General features: G+C 48.1%; 1 protein-coding gene across 1 annotated transcript in view; it reads right to left on the reverse strand.

Annotated features, from left to right (window-relative positions):
• Nucleotides 1-23,031, reverse strand: part of LOC140895349 (unconventional myosin-X) — a 274,354-nt gene that overhangs the window by 186,314 nt on the left and 65,009 nt on the right. The window contains exons 4-6 of the mRNA XM_073304794.2: nucleotides 8,209-8,396; nucleotides 7,859-7,993; nucleotides 577-701 (exon numbers count right to left, since the gene is read on the reverse strand). Of these exons, the coding sequence (XP_073160895.2) occupies nucleotides 577-701; nucleotides 7,859-7,993; nucleotides 8,209-8,396 (448 nt within the window). The remainder of the gene's footprint in view (nucleotides 1-576; nucleotides 702-7,858; nucleotides 7,994-8,208; nucleotides 8,397-23,031) is intronic.

Below are 23,031 nucleotides of genomic sequence, written 5' to 3' on the forward strand. Positions count from 1 at the left end.
GACCTCGACTCTGCTCAATCCTCCCCCGACATATCTTAGGGTTGCCCTTGTGCACTGGCACTGGGCAGCTCTTATATCAGAGAGCTGCAACGGGCTCCCTACAGCTGCCATTGTTCCTTATGTCTGAGTGCAGCTTGGACATGCTGGATAATGTCTTCTTAACTCCCAGCCAGGGCTTGGCTGTTGACTGCAGCTCCCAAGAGAACATACACAAAAGGGAACAATCCTCTCTTGTTTTCCAAGGGAGCAGCATGAACTAAATGGTATAACAGGCCTGCTCTACTACAAACTTCTATGGATTAAAGTATTCATGATATTTTGTGACAGGAATCTAAACTTTGTTCCCATCTCATGCATAGATATTAAGGAATCTATAGATGCAGGGAAGGGTAAAGTAGTGCAAACTCCTCAGGGCTCACAGAGTAGACATGGCCTTACCTGTTCTAAGTAAGATACAAAAGAAGTCACATCATTGCAGGGAAATTTGCCCACCCATTTTCGCCTTCCACAGCTCCTCCCCTCTTGGATGTGTGTGTTGGAGCAGGAAGGGGCAGAGACAGCAAGAGGAAAGGATACAATCGGTGACTCGCCCTCCCTGGATATGTCCATGATGGGAGAAGTGCAGCTGGATGAACTTGCCAAAGCGGCTGGAGTTGTTGTTATAAACCGTCTTGGCATTTCCGAAGGCCTCCAGGATCGGGCTGGGGAAGGAAGACAATCATGGACCTGAACAGCAGCACCAACACCAGCGTGACTCAGGCAGGGTTTGCTTTGCACCAGGTACATTCTGCCATCTCAGTATTACATTCACCATAACACAGACTGGAGAAAACTGCAGGTATAAGCAGCTAGGCAGAGCTGGAGGGGAAAGGCTGGCAGTGTTGGCAAGAGGCAGCTATAACACACTACTAGATAGGCGTTAAACAATGGGATTGGGATTAGTTAAATCAGACCCAGGTTCATGTGGGCAATCAGCACTAGCACTGTTTGGGCCCATCTCACATCCAAAACAAGTCACCCTCCTAGCTATGCCTTTATTGCTGTTGGAGGCTAGAGAAGCCAGGACAATAATTTGTTAAGAGGATGCACAATACAACACTATGCAGTAGAGGTAAACTGGGCTCTTGTTGCCCAAGATTTTCAGAAAAGTCACCAAAGTTTGGGGCAAACCCCTGTCTTAAGAAAACTGCCCTGGGATCTTTAATGTCCATTCAGCATGGACAAGCCTCAATTGTTAAGGTTTCAGGATGAAGATCCACACCCACGAACCTGCAGGGACTTTGGTGGTCTAGCCCAGGGGTGGACAAACTGTGGGCAGCGGGCCATATCCGGCCCATTGGACCTTTTAATCTGGCCCTCGAACTCCCAGCGGGAAGTGGGGTTGGGAGCTTTCCCCGCTCCAGTGCTCCAGCCAGGGAATGGGGTCGGGGGCTTGCGTTGCTCCGCTCCACATGTGCAGCAGGTCCGCACAGCTCCTGGAAACAGGAGGAGCCAGGAGGCTCCACACGCTGCCCCTGCCCCAAGCACCGGCTCTGCAGCTCCCGGCCAATTGGCCAATTGGTTCCCGGCCAATGGGAGCTGCGGAGGCGGTGCCTGTGGACGGGGCAGTGCGCAGAGCAGCATGGCCCTGCCTCCGGAGGGGGGACGGGCCACTGTTTCCGGGAGCTGCTTCAGGTAAGCACCACCTGGATCCTGCACCCCTGAGGGGCCCCCCTCCCACACCTCAACCTCCTGCCCCATCCCTTATCACCCTCCAAACCCTTTGATCCTAGCCCAGTGCACCCTCCTGCACCCCAAACCCCTCATCCCCAGCCCCACCTCAGAGTCTGCACCCCCAGCCAGAGCCTCACCCCCCATGTGCCCCAAACCCCTGCCCCAGCTGAAAGCCCCCTCCCACCCTCCAAACCCCTCCATCCCATCCCGGAGCACCTTCCTGTACCCCAAACCCCTCATCCCCAGCCCTACCCCAGAGTCTGCACCCCTAGCCAGAGCCCTTATACCTCCCGTGTGCCCCATTTCCCTGCCCCAGCTGGCCCTCCATACAATTTCCATACCGAGATGTGGCCCTCAGGCCAAGAAATTTGCCCACCCCTGATCTAGTGAGACTAGTCCCAACCCTTGTTCTCACACTACCTTTGTCTGCAACCTTGGGCAAGCCACTTCTTTACCACATCTTCCCCATCTGAAAATGGGACAACATAACTACAATGGGAAATAGGCTTGAATAGAGACTGGGAGTGGTTAAGTCATTATGCAAGGTAACCTAAGTTAATTGTATCCAATTTGCAAATGAATGCCTATTCAACAGTTTCTCACTGGAGTCTGGATTTGAAGTTTTTTGAAGACTTTGATTCTTGCTCAGCAGAACGATTTCAATTACACTTCAAGGGCGAAAAGCCAGTTTCATTCGAACAGGCAAAATGGGACCGCGATTAGAAATATTCTATTTAAAAGTTTAACCCAGTGGCTCTCAACCAGGGGTACATGTACCCTAGGGGAATGCAGAGGTCTTTCAACAGGTACATCAACTCATCTAGATATTTGCCTAGTTTTACAACATGCTACATAAAAAGCACTAGTGAAGTCAGTACAAACTAAAATTTCATACAGACAATGACTTGTTTATACTGCTGAATACACTATACACTGAAATGTAAGCACAGTATTTATATTCCACAGTAAAAATGAAAAAGTAAGCAACTTTCAGTAATAGCATGCTGTGACACACTTGTATTTTTATGCCTGATTTTGTAAGCAAGTACTTTTTCAAGTGCAGTGAAACTTGGGGGTACACAACACAAATCAGACTCCTCAAAGGGGTACAGAAGTCTAGAAAGGTTGAGAGCCAGTGGTTTAACCAATAGAAAGATTAAAAGTCCAGTGGAGAAAACAAAACACAAAGAAAAGTCAAGGCCACTTTGCAGGAATGCTCTCTAAAGGTTTATATTTATCACTAAAATGCATTGTGATTTTTAACAAAGAGGATTGCATTTTTTTGAATGTGTGGATGATGCCCATAGTCTCTTCTGTGCAGTTTCAGAGAGAAGCAGGTCCAGGATTACGAAAAGGTTAAAAAATAATTATGACCTACAATGTTATTTGAGATCAAATTCTGCTGGAGTTTGCAGAAAATAGCAGGTTGTCTTGACTTTGGACAAGGTTAGCTATGTGAAGGGATTAGAGTAGCAGCCATGTTAGTCTGTGTCCGCAAAAAGAAAAGGAGTACTTGTGGCACTTTAGAGACTAACAAATTTATTTCAGCATAAGCTTCCGTGAGCTACAGCTCACTTCATCGGATGCATTCAGTGGAAAATACAGTGGGGAGATTTATATACACAGAGAACATGAAACAATGGGTGTTACCATACAGACTGTAAGAAGCGTGATCAGGAAAGGTGAGCTATTACCAGCAGGAGAGCTGGAGGGGGTGGGGGGACATGACACGGGAGGACTTTTGTAGTGATAATCGAGGTGGGCTATTTCCAGCAGTTGACAAGAACAGTAGGGGGGGAAATAAACAAGGGGAAATAGTTTTACTTTGTGTAATGAGAAAAGGAGGACTCGTGGCACCTTAGAGACTAACAAATTTATTTGAGCATAAGCTTTCGTGAGCTACAGCTCACTTCATAGGAATGCATCAGATGAAGTGAGCTGTAGCTCACGAAAGCTTATGCTCAAATAAATTGGTTAGTCTCCAAGGTGCCACGAGTCCTCCTTTTCTTTTTGCGGATACAGACTAACATGGCTGCTACTCTGAAACCTGTCTTTGTGTAATGACACATCCACTCCCCGTCTTTATTCAAGCCTAAGTTAACTGTATCCAGTTTACAAATTAATTCCAATTTAGCAGGAAAAGCTTTACAAAACCTCAAGCCCTACCTTTATACTTTATCCTTCAAAAAACAGGCTTTAAACAAAGGCAAAAATGAAATTATTTGTACTGCAATAGCACCCAGACAGCCCATGCAGGACCAAGTTCCTCTGCTGGGTGCTGTACAAACACACCAGGAACCGTGGCCCCTGCCCCAGGCCGCTTACTGTCTAGGTCCTGACCCTGCTAACACTTACACACGAGTAACTTTACACACAAGTAGTCCCACTGGTTCATCAACACCGCACATGCACAATATTACACACATACATGTTGGCAGGATCAGGGTCTAATCTGAAACAAAATGACCATGACAAACAGAAAGGGAAGGGAGGACATGGGTGAGGATAATAAGGTCACATGGTTACCACAGTTACATTGTGTAGGTTAACCACCACTTTGACAATTCCTGGTGGTTCTAAATAATCTGAATTTAAATAATAATAGTAATTAAATCAAATCAGCTCTCTCCAACTCCAGCAGCCCCAAGCACTCACTGAAGAGCTGATTTCTAGCAGGGTCCATGGCAGAAGTGGTTCTGGAGGAAGGATTTGAAGGAGCAGAGGGAGTGGCTCTACAGTTTAGCTCAGTGATGCATTCCATGCATAAGGGGCAGCATGGAAGAAGGTGCTGAGGCATTTCTGGAAGAGTGGACAAATAGGCATTTAAGGCTGCCATTATCAGTAAAGCAGAGAGAATGGGGGAGGCAACACAGTGCGAGACAAGTGCAGATATGTATGTGGAACAGAGTTGTGAAGGGCCCTAACGGTGTTTGCATTTGATGCAGTGGAGAATAGGAAGCCTGTGCAGGGCAGGAATTCAAAGGGGTGAGGGTGACAGAGTTACAGGCTAGAAGGATGATCTTAGATGCTTCATTCTGAAGGCACCATAGATGGGTGACAGGCAGGCCTGAGCAGAGAAGGCAGCAGTAGTAAAGACAGCAGATGAGAAGGGTCTGGAACCAGAGTTTTAGCTATATGGAGCGAAAGAAAAAATTGGATTTTGAAATGTTGCAAAGGAAGCAGCTGCAGAATTTAGACACAGGCTGGATGTAAGAGGTAAAAAGAGAGCAGTCAAAGATGACTCCCAGATTACAGACCTGAATGGCAGAGAGGACAGGGGGAGCGAGGACGGTTTCAGAGGAAAGATCAGGAGTTTAGCTTTGGCCATGTTAAATAGTGGACAGTGAGAAGTATCCAGGAGAAGATGTCAGAGAAACAAACAGAGATATGGGACTGGACTGAAGGAGACAGATCAGAAATGTAGAGGTAGATCTGTGACACACTGACTTAGAGATGAGAGCTGAAGCCATGGGAGCAGATGAGGTCACCCAGAGAGAAGGGTAAAGGGAGCAGAGAGGAGTAGGGCCAAGGACAGAGGACCGTGGGACCCCACAAACAGTGGGAGAGGGAAGGAAGAGGACCCACCGAAAGAGATGCTGAAGGTGCAGCCAGTGAAGTAGGAGGAGAACCAGGAGAGGACGGAGTCGCAAAAGCCAAGGGAGACAGAATGTCACGAAGGAGGGTATGATCAACAGTGTCAAAAGGAGCAGAGAGGTCGAGGAGGATGAGGATGGAGTAGAACCCCTAGGAAAATAAAATAAATATTAGAGAAAACATCAACAACCTGTTTTATGCACCTTTCAAAATCCTTCTAGTATTAACTTTCTTTCACAGAGGAAGGATATCAGTTCAACAAAGAAGTATCTTCACGTAAAAATCTCAAAACTTGATACACTATGCTGAAGTTTCAATCAACAAGTACAAATTGATTTAGTTGGGGATTGGTCCTGCTTTGCGCAGGGGGTTGGACAAGATGACCTCCTGAGGTACCTTCCAACCCTGATATTCTATGATTCTATGAAATCTGGATATTTTCATACATTTTCTCTGTCTTAGAAATCAAGTCTCCTGAAGAGACCAAGCAAGCAAGACGGAAATGTGAGAGATACGTTAACATTTCTAAAGAAGCAGCTAAAATAAGGGGACACAACAAACAAGAACACCACTGAAACTAACCCAGTTGGGTTAAGGGAGTTTTCAGAGACTGGATTTCTGGGAAAAATACAAAGCATGAACTTCACAAAAAGCAAGTAAACAAGATTACGATAACATTACACCACACAGGAGAGCCTTTAATATTATGAGCAAGTCTGAGCTGAAATTTAACAATAGCATTGCTGGCTTTCTGTATACATTAGCCCAGTTCCTCAGCCCCGCTAAGGTCATTCAGTGCCACTGGAGTAGCATAAAAAAGAAGTGACCTTAAAGCTATTTTCTGGGTGCTGCTGAGAATTCCCCAGCCCTGTAGGCCTCAGGCAGAGGGGGTATGACAGCCATTTGGAGGCTAGAGAGGGTAAAACCAGAATGCCTCACACAACACTGATGCTCAACCAGCAAAAGGGTCCCTAGAGGGCATTCTAGCTGGCATAGGTTAGAGAAGCCCGGTAACTGATTTAATTTGAGCTGGAGACTGGATCAGCTCCCAGCCAAGCCCCAGGATCACAGGAAGCACAAAAGTGACTTAAAACCACCTTTTCCTCTATCTCCATCAATAGCAAAGATATGGGGAGACAGTTCATCTAAGGAGAATGGAGAGCTCCCAACCTGATCTCGTGCAGCAGCATGGAACCCAGAGTGGGGAATCTAATGATTATATATTAGTTTTATTATTCATATTGCAATTTCTCCCAAAGGCCTAGGTTGGATGCACATTAAGTCAGGCACTGCACAAGTAACAAGAAACACTCCCTGCCCCAAACAGCTTACAATCTTTTTAAAGACAAACACAACAAGTATCTGTAACAAACTGAGTTCACAGAGGAAGCAAGAAGAGGGTAGCAGCAAAAGGGACATTACGTTACACAGACACACTGCAGGCACAGTTAAAAGATTTAAAAGACAAACAGACTTAGGGTCTGAGTGATGTCAGTTATCCCTGCTAGCTACCTGCCCAGCCATTACCATAGGCCCCGTGACAGAGGTGGGTCTGAGGGCAGGGTACTGGTTTTACAGATTAGCTCATGCATAAGGGCAGGCATGGAAGAAAACAGTACTGAAGTGCCACAGGCCTGCAGAACTACGAAGGGCTATTTGGAAAGTAGCCACTCTACTGGCCCTTTACAAGGGGCCTGGACTTCCAGGGTGCGTGTTCCTTACATTGTCCCTGCTTAATACCATCACTGTTTAGATGTGCCAGTACCAGCTGCCAAGTTCCGTTCTGGTCTTTTCTATTCAGGTTCTTACACAGCACTCACCACTGTGGCACCTGAATGTTCATGCTTCAGAGTTTGGTGCTCACAGTTCCGGGTTTCAGCTGGCCACCTTTAGGGACAGAAAAAGATTCCTCCCCCCACCCCAGCCCCAGCCCCAATGTATTCTGGCGGGTTTTTTAATCTCTTTCTTCTGAACCATCAGGAGTGGCCACGGCTGGAGATGGGACACTGGACGGGGAGGGCCAGGGCTCTCAGGGGCTTAGCTGGCTGGTTCTTGCTCACATGAACAGGGTTTAACTGATTGCCATGTGTGGGGTTGGAAAAGAATTTTCCCCCAGGTCAGATAGGCAATGATCGGGGGCTGGGGGGGGTGGATTTGCTTCACTTTGCGGCAGGTCACTTGCTAGGATTATCTGGGTATAGCTCATTTAATCATTCCCCTGCCATTGCAGGGGCCTGGACTACTGGTGCACCTCAGTCCCTCCTATTCTCTGTGGGTCTCATTTCCATTGCTGGGTTTAGTGTGCGGGTGCTGGGGGTGGCAAGTGCCACACAGAAGGTCAGACTAGATGATCTAATGGTCCGTTTTGGCCTCAAACTTTATGATTCTATCATTCTATGCCCTCCAGAAGTTAGTTTTTCAGTGAGGTAAAAAAGGGCTGTTGTGTGATAAAGGTCACACAGCTGCCCCAGCCATACAGGGCCCCTCTTACCCCTGCAAACACTGTCCCTGACTGCTCACTGGTTGTCTCTCCCGTGCAGATAAACTGTACCTGCTCTCCAGAATGGCTTCCTCCACATGAGTGCTCTTCTCAGATGCAGGGCTCCCTAGAGAGTTCTGGCTCATAGCTGACAGGAATTTGAGCAACAACTTGGTGCTCTCAGTCTTTCCAGCTCCACTCTCTCCGCTGTTAAGGAACAGACACGATACACTCACAAACCCAGAACAGAGCAAGTGACTGTCCCATCCAGGGAGAATGGAGAATAAGTGGTCTGTAGGACCAAATGTGGGTCATCTCCACTACTGCAGATGTACGAGAGACAGAGGGTAGGAACACACGGGCCAGACAGGACGGTGGGAGTGTAATACAACCGGGGGTTAGCTATAGGGTTAGTCTCTAACCTGATCAGAACACACTGGCTGTCGTGACGCTTCCACAAGCAGCAGTAACACTCATTAGCAGTGGCAAAGATATGGGGCGGCAGCTCACCCAGGTGATGCCGTCTGTACAGGTCCATGGCGGCCGCACTGTACAGACCAGAGATGGGTTTGTACGGATTTACTGATGCCAAGATGGAACCAATGTTCGTCTGAGGGAGAAAACAAAATATAGTGAGAAAATCAAGTACCAGAAAAGCCACCGACAAGCCAGGAGTCTAAAATGATTAATGGTGGGAGTGGGTGAGCCTGAGAGAAGTCGCAGAGCCAAGACCAACAACCTCCCAATACAGGGAGCAGGAGAGGAAACAGACCCTGAGGGGAAGGGTGCTGCAAAGTCGGGGGGGGGAGGAGGAGCTACAATTTTACTGCTCTGCAACAAAATATTTTTGTTTGGCTTGTTTTAAAGCTTTTATTTGAAGTATTTCAAAACATGGGGCCAGATCCGCCCCTGTACCCAGCTGCTTTGACTGCACTTACTGCTGGCAAACTGAATCAAGACCAAAAGGTGATTTAGAACAACCTTTGCCACTCCCCCAACACAGATCCTGTGCTAAGTGGAGATTACCTGGACCTGTCTAGACCACAGAACAATAATGCCAGAGTGACACACCCTGTCTCCAATCCATGCAGATCCATAATAAAGCCCTATCCCTGCGTAACTCCCTGCCCTCTGTGCATTCCTCCTGCTCTTCCAGTACTGTAGTTTCTCATCTTGGGCTGCAAGCCCCCAATTCCAAACAGCCGCATCTTCAGCTCAGGTGTAACCAATGAATTTCTCACAGTGCTGCTGGTGGTACTATATTTTGCCACCAGAGGACAGCATTCCACTTCACTGCCAAACAAACTGCAGACAGCAGGAGTTCTGTAAACCCAAGAGCAATCTGTGGTTTCTCCCTGCTGGATGTAATATGTGGACGCAGAACGATGGCAGAACAGATGACACTTTGAAAGAGAGGACCCAGCCTGGCAGAAGCAGAAGAGCTGAGGAGATGCTACAGGCACCAAACTACCCAAAAGTCATGTCCAAGAGCAGCACCTATAGTGTCATCAGTGGGGAAATAATCATTGGGCCACATCACGAGGGGTACTAATGGGCGACCTTAGCTCTCAGTCAGCAGAGTGGCCAAGCACTGCCTAGGTCTACCGCTCGGAGGTGGTCCATCCTGGTTAGGGGCAAGGTGCATTGGTGGAGGGAGGAGAGCTGAAAGAAGATCTGGGATGACGACAGAGAAGCAAGCAGGTTCCTGAGAAATATCAAGACAGGACATTTTCATGACAGGCTGATGTGGAAGTGTGACACCACCTTGGGGAGAAAGGCTGGGTGTGGCCAGAGTTGCACCTTATCCTTGTGGAAAACCGTGTAAGGTGGGTCAGAGGTGAGGGCCTTTAGCTCAGACACCGTCTTCGCAGAAGTAATGGCGACCAGGAACGCTACCTTCCAAGACAGGTACAGGAAGGAGCAAGTTGCCAATGGTTCGAATGTGCACGAGAGGGAACGGGGGAAAAGCGTAGAGCAGGCGACCTCTCCAGGGTAGCAGGAATGTGTCAGTGAGGGAGCCTGTGCTGTGACCTGGAAGGAGCAGAACATTGGGCACTTCCTGTTGCTCCACGTGGCAAACAGGTCGACCTGGGGAAACCCCCACCTTTGGAAAATGAGGTGTATGACATCTGGATGGATGAACCACTCGTGTGTGCGTAAGGACCTGCTGAGGTGATCCGTCAGCGTGTTCTGAACTGGTAAAATGGATGCTTCCAGATGAACGGAGTGGGCTATGCAGAACTCCCACAGCCAGAGGGCCTCCTGGCATAGGAGAGCGGAACGGGCTCCCCCCTGATTGTTGATCTAAAACATGGCGGTGGTGTCCATCAGAACTGCTACACACTGGCCTAGCAGTCAGGTCTGGCAAGCGAGGCACAATGCCCTCAGCTCCTTGATGTTGATTTGTAGGGAGAACTCGTCCTGCGACCACAGGCCCTGTGTCTGGAGGTCTACCAGATGCGCCCCCCATCCCAGAGCCGACGCGTCTGCAACCAGGGACAAGGAAGGCTCACAGTTGTGGAAGGGGACTCCTCCGCACACCGCTTGGGGGTCGAGCCACCAGTGGAGGGACATGAGGACCTGCCCCAGCACCGTGATCACTGAATTCAAGCTGTCGCACCCCGGGCAGTAGGGCAAGGCGAGCCAGGCCTGCAACGGTCTGAGCCACAGCCTGGTGGGCTGGCTCACATAAGTGCAAGCAGCCATGTGGCCGAGGAGACTCGGGCACCCCCTTGCTGTTGTGGTTGGGAATTGCTGGAGACTTTGAATTATGCCCGTGATGGCTTGAAATCGGGTCTCTGGCAGAAGAGCTCGCGCCTGAACCGAGTCTAACACTGCCCCCAATGAATTCTATTCTCTGGGTCGGTTCCAAGGTCGACTTCCGCAAGTTCAGGAGGAGACCCAGCCACTCGAACGTGCACCTGACAGATTTGGGACTGCACCTGTGCCTTGGTGTGGCCCCTGAGCAGCCAGTCGAGGTAGGGGTATACTTGCACCTGCTGGCAACAGAGGAAAGCAGCCACAACAGACCTGCACTTGGTGAACACCCGGGGGGCTGTTGAGAGGCCGAATGGTAGGGCAGTGAATTGGTAATGCTTGTGGTTGACTGCTCATGTGACTTCCCTTTCCTTCCCCATCAGAAAGTAATTTTTCTGCAGGGAAGCAAAGAAAGCTGTGAGGGGCATAAATAAGGCTGTGATTTGTTCACAGAAGTCATGGAATCTGTGACTTCCAAAGACCTTTGTGACTTCAACCAGCCGCCGGCTGGGAGCTGGAGGGTCCTCTGGTGCCTGCGGAGACAGAGAGCTGCAGGGGTGGCAGGGAGGATCCACTGCTCCCAGACGCCACGGGCGGCAGGAGGGACACAGCAGCAGGGGGAATCCCCACTGCCCACAGCCACCCCAGGCGGCAGGAGGGACCGGCACACCGCTCCCCGCCAGCATGGGCTGCAGGAGGGACCTGAGCTGCTCCCTGCCGCCATGGACGGCAGGGTGAATCTGGTGGCAGGGGGAATCCCCGCTGCTCAATGCCACCCCGAGCGGCAGGGGTCATCTCTGCTGCTCACGGTTGCCCTGGGAGGCAGGGGGGACGCAGTGGCAGGGGGAATCCCCACTGCTCCCATGCACCGCAGGTGGTGGGGGATCCACAGAGCTCCCAGCCACCACGGGTGACAAGTGCAGGCAGCAGTGCGGACTCCGGCAGCTCCCAGCCACAGCGGGGATGGCCCTGGAGCTCCCAGCCCTCCCCCACGACCCCCCAGCTGCCCAGGCTACCCATTTTGTCATGGGCGTTTTTAGTAAAAGTCAAGGACAGGTCACGGGTTTCCATGAATTTTTCATTATTGCCCAAGACCTGTCCGTGACTTTTACTAAAAATAACCATGACAAAAACTTAGCCTTAGACATAAATTCTGCACATGCACAGCAGTGCTGAATTCCCACAGGAGTAATAAGTGCAAAATAATGCGCACTGGAACAAATAATCCCAACCATACATACAAAATACATACATACAAAACCTAGCAAGAGATGTTACGAGTAACAAGAAGGGTTTCTTCAGGTATGTTAGCAACAAGAAGAAAGTCAAGGAAAGCGTGGGCCCCTTCTTGAATGAGGGAGGCAACCTAATGACAGAGGATGTGGAAAAAGCTAATGTACTCAATGCTTTTTTTGCCTCTGTCTTCACGAACAAGGTCAGCTCCCAGACTGCTGCACTGGGCAGCACAGCATGGGGAGGAGGTGACCAGCCCTCTGTGGAGAAAGAAGTGGTTCGGGACTACTTAGAAAAGCTGGACGAGCACAAGTCCATGGGGCTGGATGCGTTGCATCCAAGAGTGCTGAAGGAGTTGGCGTATGTGATTGCAGAGCCATTGGCCATTATCTTTGAAAACTCATGGCGATTGGGGGAAGTCCCGGACGACTGGAAAAAGGCTAATGTAGTGCCCATCTTTAGAAAAGGGAAGGAGGAAGATCCTGGGAACTACAGGCCAGACAGCCTCACCTCAGTCCCTGGAAAAATCATGGAGCAGGTCCTCAAGGAAACAATTCTGAAGCACTTAGAGGAGAGGAAAGTGATCAGGAACAGTCAGCATGGATTCACCAAGGGCAAGTCATGCCTGACTAATCTAATTGCCTTCTATGATGAGATAACTGGCTCTGTGGATGAGGGGAAAGCAGTGGACGGGTTATTCCTTGACTTTAGCAAAGCTTTTGACAAGGTCTTCTACAGTATTTTTGCCAGCAAGTTAAAGAAGTATGGGCTGGATGAATGGACTATAAGGTGGATAGAAAGCTGGCTAGATCGTCAGGCTTAATGGGTGGTGATCAATGGCTCCATGTCTAGTTGGCAGCTGGTATCAAGTGGAGTGCCACAAGGGTCGGTCCTGGAGCCGATTTTGTTCAATATCTTCATTAATGATCTGGAGGATGGCGCGGATTGTACCCTTAGCAAGTTTGCAGATGACACTAAACTGGGAGGAGAGGTAGACACGCTGAAGGGTAGGGATAGGATACAGAGCGACCTAGACAAATGAGAGGATTGATCCAAAGGAAATCTGATGAGGTTCAACAAGGACAAGTGCAGAGTCCTGCACTTAGGATGGAAGAATCCCATGCACCGCTACAGACTAGGGACCGAATGGCTAAGCAGCAGTTCGGCAGAAAAGGACCTAGGGGTGACAGTGGATGAGAAGCTGGATATGAGTCAACAGTGTGACCTTGTTGCCAAGAACGCCAATGGCATTTTGGGATGTAAATGTAGGGGCATTGCCAGCAGATCGAGGGACGTGATCGTTCCCCTCTATTCGACAATGGTGAGGCGTCATCTGGAGTACTGTGTCCAGTTTTGGGCCCCACACTACAAGAAGGATGTGGAAAAATTGGAAAGAGTCCAGCGGAGACCAACAAAAATGATTAGGGGACTGGAGCACATGACTTATGAGGAAAGGCTGAGGGAACTGGGATTGTTTAGTTTGCAGAAGAGAAGAATGAGGGGGGATTTGATAGCTGCTTTCAACTACCTGAAAGGGGGTTCCAAAGAGGATGGATCTAGACTGTTCTCAGTGGTAGCAGATGACAGAACAAGGAGTAATGGTCTCAGGTTGCAGAGGGGGAGGTGTAGGTTGGATATTAAGAAAAACTTTTTCACTAAGGAGGGTGGTGAAGCACTGGAATGCGTTACCTAGGGAGGTGATGGAATCTCCTTCCTTTGAAGATTTTAAGATCAGGCTTGACAAATCCCTGGCTGGGATGATTTAGTTGGGGATTGGTCCTGCTTTGAGCAGGGGGTTGGACTAGATGACCTCCTGAGGTCCCTTCCAACCCTGATATTCTATGAAAATGATAGGGTCAAAATTAGCAGTTACCATTCGAGAAAGCAATCTTGGAGTCGTCACAGATAGTTTTCTGAAAACATCCGCTCAACGTGCAGCAGCAGTTAAAAAAGCTAACAGAACGTTAGGAACCATAAGGAAAGAGAAAGATAATAAAACTGAAAAAAACCTAATGCCATCATATACATCTATGGTAGGCCCGCACCTTGAAAACCATGTACTGTTCTGGTCACCCCATCTGAAAAAAGATATATTAGAACTGAAAAAGGTTCAGAGAAGGACAACAAAAATTATTCGGGATATGGAACAGCTTCCGTAAGAGGGAAGATTAAAAAATCTGGAACTGTTTATCTTAGAAGAGACACAACTAAGGGGGGATATGATAGAGATCTATAAAATCATGAATGGTGTGGACAACATGAATAAGGAAGTGTGATTAACTCCTTCACACAACACAAGAACTAGGAGTCACCTGATAAAATTAATAGGCAGCAGGTTTAAAACAAACAAAAGGAAGTACTTTTTCAATAACACACAGTCAACCACTATGGGAACTTGTTGCCGTGGGATGTTGTGAAGGCCAAAAGTATAACTGGGCTCAAAAAAGAATTAGGTCAATTCCCAGAGGATAGGTCCATCAATGACTATTAGCCAAGATGGTCAGGGACACAACCCCATGCTCCAACTGCCAGAAGCTAGGACGGGACTACAGGAGATGGATCACTCAAAGGTGCCTTGTTCTGTTCATTTCCTCTGAAGCATCTGACACCAGCCACTGTCAGAAGACAGGACACTGAGCTAGATGGACCCCTCATCTGACCCAGTATGGCCATTCCTATGTTCCTCCGGTTTTCTGGTACCTCTCCCATATGTTCATGACTTTCATGAATACTCAAGGACACAATGTGACGCGCTGTACCTTGGGGGAACACCCTACACCCCCATGTTCATCCTTATAATATGATTGTGTGGTATCCAATGCAAAGTGTGTCATGTCGAGTGTCTTCGGAAGGCTCATGATGCACTGAGCATTGTTGTTATAGTAATGTTATAATAATGTTAAAGGTTATAATTTCATGTATATAGTTATGAGGCTGAAAATGTATCCTCATGATTTAAAACAAGCCCAGGCAAAAATTCTCCAAGAGCAGAGGGGCAGTTCACACCTCATCAGGGCATGTATGGGCAAACGCAGCCTCACAGGAATAAAGGACATTGGCCTAGGCCGCAACAAAGGATCTGTTGGACTCTTGAGTGAGTCACCCCCCTTCCTTTGGTCAGTTTGGGACTATGATGAGGTAATGCTCGCTTGACTCTGAAGGGGGGTGGCAAAGCAAGAGGGAAGAAAGAACATGATAAAAGGGAGAGACGCTTGCCATGCTCTCTCTCTCTTCCACCTCCATCTACAGACACCACCACCAAGCGACTGAAGTGCTGATCAAAGAGAAGAGCCTGGCTGAAGGGCAACCAGCCAGCCTGTGACGAGAAGCATCTAAGTTTGTAAGGACACTGAAAGTGTTAAGATCAGCTTAGAATGTGTTTTGCTTTTATTTCACTTGACCAAATCCGTCTTGTTGTGCTTTGACTTATCATCACTTAAAATCTATTGTTGTAGTTAATAAATTGGTTTATCCTACCTGAAGCAGTGCATTTTGGTTTGAAGCATGTCAGAGACTCCCCTTGGGATAACAAGCCTGGTGCATATAAATTTCTTTGTTAAATTAATGAACTCATATAAGCTTGCAGTGTCCAGCGGGCATATCTGGACACTGCAAGACAGGTTCCTAGGGTTGTGGCTGGGACCAGAGATATCGGCTAGTGTTATTCGGTTGCAAGTAGCTGGGAGCAGCTTACATGTCAGAGGTCGTGCGTGAACAGCCCAGGAGTGAGGGTTCTCACAGCAGAGCAGGGTCAGGCTGGCTCCCAGAGTCAAGGATTGGAGTGACCTAGCAGATCGCTGTCCAGATAACACGAGAGGGGAACGTCACAAGCAGTAATTTAGTTTACTAATTCCCCGGAGTGCATGTTGTTAGGGTATAGCTATTCAGGCCTGTCTGTAAAGGCCTCTACTTTAAGAATTTAGGTCTATGTTTATCATTTAGCTAGTAATAGAGGTATAAAAGAAAGAATCAAAATCACTGTCTGCCTGTGTAAAGGCATTCTCCCACTGTGACAGTCTGAGGCCCTGTTCTTAAGCTCAGGCCTTTGGTTTAGCAGTGAGAGCAGCCATAAGCTGGAAAATGTAAGGTCATGTCTTCACACATTTCAAATCAGTCATATTGAAATAAGGCAATCTGGGGCTGTTGGAAAGGTGATCCAATCTATCACCTCCAGAGAAAGGGAAGAGCCTAGAAGATGTAAAAGGAAATTTAGTTTGATAGTTTTCTGTTTGGTAAGAACTCATTTATAACCTATTTATTTATAATCAATTGACATAGTTGGCAAACCCTTATGTCTTTATAGATGTAGTTGTAAAATCCTCACTTCTGTATTGTTTTGCTATTATAGTTCCCACTTTGCTATTGTTTATTTGCATGGTCTCTGTCTGGTTCTGTGATTGTTTCTGTCTGCTGTGTAATTAATTTTGCTAGGTGTAAACTAATTAAGGTGGTGGAGTATAATTGGTTAGCTATTCATGTTACAATATGTTAGACTTGGTTACGTAAATTTCAGTGAAATGATTGGTTAAGGTATAGCTGAGAATACTACTGTATAAATTAGGGGCAAACAGGAAGTAAGCTTGGATTCAAAAATAAGGAAAAAGGAACTTGGATTTAAGCTTGCTGAAAGTTCACCCCAATAAACATAGAATTGTTTGCACCTTTGGACTTCGGATATTGTTGCTCTCTGTTCACGCAAGAAGAACCAGGGAAGTGGGAGGGTGAAGGAATAAGCCCTCTAACACATCTGTTCGACTGTCTGGTTTATGGGGTTTATTTGTGTTTTAATTAGCCAGGTATTCCTTGACCTCCTCTCAATTGGTAGTTATTTTAACAAGATCTTTCTTCCTAATTTTTCCAGACTTCTTCTGGTTGAAAAGGTATTTAATATTTCAACTATTTCTGAAACATCATTAATTGCATCCCTTGCCTCTTTCAATCCCCCTCTCATATACTAGGCATAACCCTAGGAACCAGAACAGAGAAATGATACTGAAGAATGAGATACGGCAGAGGATGAACAAGAGGAAGAGTCAGACAGTCAGAGCTATGAGGAGAGGGTTAGGGAACAAGGTTGCTATTTTTATGATTTAAGTGATGTCAGTGTGCCTGACACTACTCAAAGTACTATGAGAGAGAGAGAGAATTTGCAGTCTCCTTCAAATCCCAATATAGACAGGCGACTTTCTAGAAACCAGGTAACTTAATTGACCATTTACTGGAATACAAGATGAATACAGTGTTGTTGCCTTAGTAACAGTTGCTAGGCAACACATTTGGAGATTCACATTTTACTGTCACACTCTGAAGAGCTTTGGGCACAGGTAAAGCACAGTGAGCCCCTTTCAATCTCTTTTCCTTAAACCCTAAAGGGGTCTTCTCAAAAGCATGGTCACCCCATCCTGCACCCCTTGTCCTGTATGTGGGTCACTCCTGGAAACTCCTTGGTTGGAGGTGCACCAGAGAACTCTGTCCCACAGGGTTTAAAAGGAAATTCAGAAACCGTATCTATGTGACAGGGGCTTTGTGTAGTCCTCTTGGAGAGGGGCCAGAGCCAGCCAACAACAGACATTACTGAACAGTAAGGGGGCAGAGTCTGGCAATAGTTGCTCTTTCTTGGTTCTTTTCAATGATGGATCATATTTGCCCAAGTTACTCGAGATACTTGGGCCACAACCTATATTCACCATTCAGAAAGGATGGGTTACTCACCTGGTCGTAATTTGAACTATTCAAGATTTATTTTCCCTATGGTTAGTGCACTTCAGGTTACATATCTGCTCCATGCACCTAGGACTAGAGATTTTTCCCTAGCCGTGCCTGTGGGCCCACGCAAACACCCCCACTTTTCTTGGACTCCACATCAAAGAAATAAATGGGGCTGCCAGATAGCCACCATCTTAGTTATTTTTCCACCCCTAACTCCCAGTAGAGGAAAACCAGACAGTGAGGAAGGAAGGCAGGTAGTGGCACATAGGGACAACACATCAAAAACCTCAAACTACTACAAGCTGAGCAACCCAGCCTTCTCTGAGTGACTGTCCCTATGTGTAGTTCACTTCAGGTGATTCACCAGCCGCGTCTTTATAAGGAGGTGGGGGCTGGAGTCCTATGACACAACAGATTGCAGAACCGCCCTGCCCAGTGAAGGTGTGACTGGAACTCCAAATTGCTGCTCTATAGAAGTCAGCAACAGGGAAATAGGGATTTCTCAAAGGGAAATGATCAGTGCTGCCTGAAGTCTAGTCAAATGAGTTTTCATGCTGCCCTCAAAGGAGATGTTAATCTCATAGCAGAGTTGGATGCACCCTGAGATCCATTTCACAGAATCCTAGAACTGTAAGGGACCTTAGAGGTCATCTACTCCAGTCCCCTGCACTCAAGGCAGGACTAAGGATTATCTAGACAGCCTTTGGGAGGAAATGGCCTCTCCCCTTGCATATGTTCCATGAATGAGGCAAAGAGTCTAGGGGCCTTTCAAAAGGATTTCATTTTTACCAAGTAACCTGCAAGAGCCCTCTGCATGTCCAGTGAGTGCCACCTCTCCACTGCTAGAATGAGGTTTAGGGTAAAACATTGGAAGAGGGATCCTTTGGTTGATGTGCAAGTCTGACACCACCTTAGGGATAAATTTAGAATGTAACCTCATAGATATCCTATCCCTGTGGAAAACTGTATGGGGGAGGGTCAGCCACAAGCATCCTTAGCTCCCCAATTCTTCTGACCGACATAAGAGTGACCAAAAATGCTACCTTCACAGAAAGATGTAGTAGAGAGTGGGATGCTTGGGGCTCAAATGGAAACTTAGTGAGAACTGATAAAACAAAGTTCAAGTCCTGGAGTGGTACCAGTTTTGCCAACACAGAGAAGACTTAAATCATGCCCTTCAGGAACTGGGCCATGAGTGGGTGTGAAAACACAGAGTAGTTGTCTACGGGGGGATGAAACACACTGACAGCCATTAGGTGTACTCCGAGGGAGCTAACAGATAGCACCCAGGATTTTAAGGACAAAAGGCAGTCCAATACATCTGGAATCTTAGCCTGTAAAGGGGAAATTCCTTGTTGGTTACACCAAAACATAAACATAAACCCATTCCACTTTGCTTCATAATATTTCTTGGTCATAGGTGCCAACTCTGTGGGTGGAGCACCAACGGGGAAAAATTGGTGGGTGCTCTTCACCCACCATCAGCTCCCCGCCCTGCCCCCCCACAGCAGCTCACCTCCCCTGAGTGCACCGCGGCCCCGCTTCTCCCCCTAGCTCCCAGAGCTTGCCGCCACAAAACAGCTGTTTCACGGCAGCAAGCAATGGGAGGGAGGGGAAACAAGGAGGAACGCAGCACACTCGGAGAAGAGGTGGGGCCAGGGCCGGGATTTGGGGAAGGAGTCCAGTAGGAGCAGAGAGGGGGCGGAGACTTTGGGGAAGGGGTTGGAATGGGGGCAGGGCAGGGGTGGATTCAGGGTGGGGTGGCATTGAGCACCCACCGGCGCCGGGAAAAGTTAGCACCTATGTTCTTGGTAGCTTTCTTTCTACTGCTGATCAGGATGCCCTTGACATTAATCGAACAGGCCCTATCTAACTTGACATCCATCCAAGTACCATGCCCGCAGGTGAAGAGAGCAGAGCAGCAAACAGAGGGAGTTTGCCAGGGATCTGTCCGAGAGGAGGTATGCTAAGTGCTGCATTGGGGGGCTGTGTTGGTGAGTATCAGAGTGTCTGTTGCGGGGACAGTTGGACAGTTTGACCATGTGCTTGATTGTTTTAAAAGTGTGAATTGGGAGTGCTTTGTTCCAGGTGAGCCTTGAGTGGGCCTGACTGTTATAAAAAGCCAGTCAGCTGAGAACCAGCTGAGCAGCAAACAGCAGAGAGACTAACAGAGGGAGTTTGTCTGGGGAGAGCCCACTGAGGCTTACATCTTGCCAGTTTCTCTGAGTAGTTACTACAACTCCTGAGGAAGCTCGAAGAAGGAAGGTAATATGGATGGTGAGCGTTCAGCTCTTGTGACCTGCACTGGATGTGCCACGTTTGTCTTTCTTCCACAGGACAGAAATGACTTTGTCTGTACAAAGTGCAAGCTGGTCTCCATATTGGAAGAGAAGGTTCATGGTCTGGAGCAACAGGTATCGACCCTGCGTTGCATAAGAGAAAGATTTCCTGGACTGACGTCAGGATACGCTTCTACAGACACAACATTCTGACGATTCAGAGCAGGCTGTGCAGTGGGGACAGGACGACAGTGAAGAAATTTGGCAGCATGTGACCTCCAGAAGAAGAAAGGGGAGTGTCCATGTACCAGCAACGCAGATACAGGTAAGCAACCGTTTTCATGTTCTCTCCACAGGTACTAATGCGGAGAGTGGACTAGATGATACATCTGAGGGAAGGGAGCAGAAGGAGACTCCGCCGATTGGAAGGCATGAGATGCACTGTCCTAGGGATCGGGGTTCCACGACCAGCGCTCCCAAGAGAAGGAGGCGGGTGGTGGTGGTCGGGGACTCCCTCCTCAGAGGGACTGAGTCATCTATCTGCTGCCCTGACCGGAAAAACCGAGAAGTCTGCTGCTTATCAGGAGCTAGGATTCACGATGTGATGGAGAGACTGCTGAAACTCATCAAGCCCTTGGATCGCTACCCCTTCCTGCTTCTCCACGTGGGCACCAATGATACTGCCAAGAATGACCTTGAGCGGATCACTGCAGACTACGTGGCTCTGGGAAGAAGAATAAAGGAGTTTGAGGCGCAAGTGGTTTTCTTGTCCATCCTCCCTGTGGAAGGAAAAGGCCTGGGTAGAGACCGTCGAATCGTGGAAGTCAATGAGTGGCTACGCAGGTGGTGTTGGAGAAAAGGCTTTGGATTCTCTGACCATGGGATGGTGTTCCAAGAAGGAGGAGTGCTAGGCAGAGACGGGCTCCACCTAACGAAGAGAGGGAAGAGCATCTTAGCAAGCAGGCTGGCTAACCTAGTGAGGAGGGCTTTAAACTAGGTTCACCGGGGGAAGGAGACCAAAGCCCTGACGTAAGTGGGGAAGTGGGATACCGGGAGGAAGCACGAGCAGGAGCACGCGAGAGGGCAGGGCTCCTGCCTCATACTGAGAAAGAGGGATGATCAGCAAGTTATCTCAAGTGCCTATACACAAATGCAAGAAGCCTGGGAAACAAGCAGGGAGAACTGGAAGTCCTGGCACAGTCAAGGAATTATGATGTGATTGGAATAACAGAGACTTGGTGGGATAACTCACATGACTGGAGTATTGTCATGGATGGATGTAAACTGTTCAGGAAGGACAGGCAGGGCAGAAAAGGTAGGGGAGTTGCACTGTATGTAAGGGAGCAGTATGACTGCTCAGAGCTCAAGTATGAAACTGCAGAAAAACCTGAGAGTCTCTGGATTAAGTTTAGAAGCGTGAGCAACAAGGGTAATGGCGTGGTGGGAGTCTGCTATAGACCACCGGACCAGGGGGATGAGGTGGACGAGGCTTTCTCCCGGCAACTCACGGAAGTTACTTGATCGCAAGCCCTGGTTCTCATGGGAGACTTCAATTACCCTGATATCTGCTGGGAAAGCAATACAGCGGTGCACAGAAAATCCAGGAAGTTTTTGGAAAATGTAGGGGACAATTTCCTGGTGCAAGTGTTGGAGGAAACAACTAGGGGCAGAGCTCTTCTTGACCTGCTGCTCACAAACTGGGAAGAATTCGTAGGGGAAGCAAAAGTGGATGGGAACCTGGGAGGCAGCGACCATGAGATGGTCGAGGTCAGGATCCTGACACAAGGAAGAAAGGAGAGCAGCAGAATACGGACCCTGGACTTCAGAAAAGCAGACTTTGACTCCCTCAGGGAACTGATGGGCAGGATCCCCTGGGAGAATAACATGAGGGGGAAAGGAGTCCAGGAAAGCTGGCTGTATTTTAAAGAATCCTTATCGAGGTTACAGGGACAAACGACCCCGATGTGTAGAAAGAATAGTAAATAGGACAGGCGACCAGCTTGGCTTAACAGTGAAATCTTTGCTGATCTTAAACAAAAAAAGAAGCTTACAAAAAGTGGAAGATTGGACAAATGACCAGGGAAAAGTATAAAAATATTGCTCGGGCATGCAGGAATGAAATCAGGAAGGCCAAATCAACTTGGAGTTGCAGCTAGCAAGAGATGTCAAGAGTAACAAAAAGGGTTTCTTCAGGTATGTTAGCAACAAGAAGAAAGTCAAGGAAAGCGTGGGCCCCTTGCTGAAGGAGGGAGGCAACCTAGTGACAGAGGATGTGGAAAAAGCTAATGTACTCTATGCTTTTTTTGCCTCTGTCTTAACAAACAAGGTCAGCTCCCAGACTACTGCACTGGGCAGCACAGCATGGGGAGGAGGTGACCAGCCCTCTGTGGAGAAAAGTGGTTCGGGACTATTTAGAAAAGCTGGACGATCACAAGTCCATGGGGCCGGATGCGCTGCATCCGAGTGCGCTAAAGAAGCTGGCGGATGTGATTGCAGAGCCATTGCCATTATCTTTGAAAACTCATGGCGATTGGGGGAGGTCCCGGTCAACTGGAAAAAGGCTAATGTAGTGCCCATCTTTTAAAAAGGGAAGGAGGAGGATCCTGGGAACTACAGGCCAGTCAGCCTCACCTCAGTCCCTGGAAAAATCATGGAGCAGGTCCTCAAGGAAACAATTCTGAAGCACTTAGAGGAGAGGAAAGTGATCAGGAACAGTCAGCATGGATTCACCAAGGGCAAGTCATGCCTGACTAATCTAATTGCCTTCTATGACGAGATAACTGGCTCTGTGGATGAGGGGAAGGCACTGGACGGGTTGTTCCTTGACTTTAGCAAAGCTTTTCACACAGTCTCCCACAGTATTCTTGCCAGCAAGTTAAGGAAGTATGGGCTGGATGAATGGACTATAAGGTGCATAGAAAGTTGGCTAGATTGTCGGGCTCAACGGGTAGTGATCAATGGCTCCATGTCTAGTTGGCAGCTGGTATCAGGATGGGATGGCAGCTGGTATCAGGATGGCAGCTGGTAGGAGTGCCCCAAGGGTCGGTCCTGGGGCTGGTTTTGTTCAATACCTTCATAAATGATCTGGAGGATGGTGTGGATTGCACCCTCAGCAAGTTTGCAGATGACACTAAACTGGGAGGAGAGGTAGACACGCTGGAGGGTAGGGATAGGATACAGAGGGCCCCAGACAAATGAGAGGATTGGGCCAAAAGAAATCTGAGGAGGTTCAACAAGGACAAGTGCAGAGTCCTGCACTTAGGACCA

The sequence above is a fragment of the Lepidochelys kempii genome, chromosome 11, assembly GCF_965140285.1.
Source record: "Lepidochelys kempii isolate rLepKem1 chromosome 11, rLepKem1.hap1, whole genome shotgun sequence".
NCBI classification, from domain to species: Eukaryota; Metazoa; Chordata; order Testudines; family Cheloniidae; genus Lepidochelys; species Lepidochelys kempii.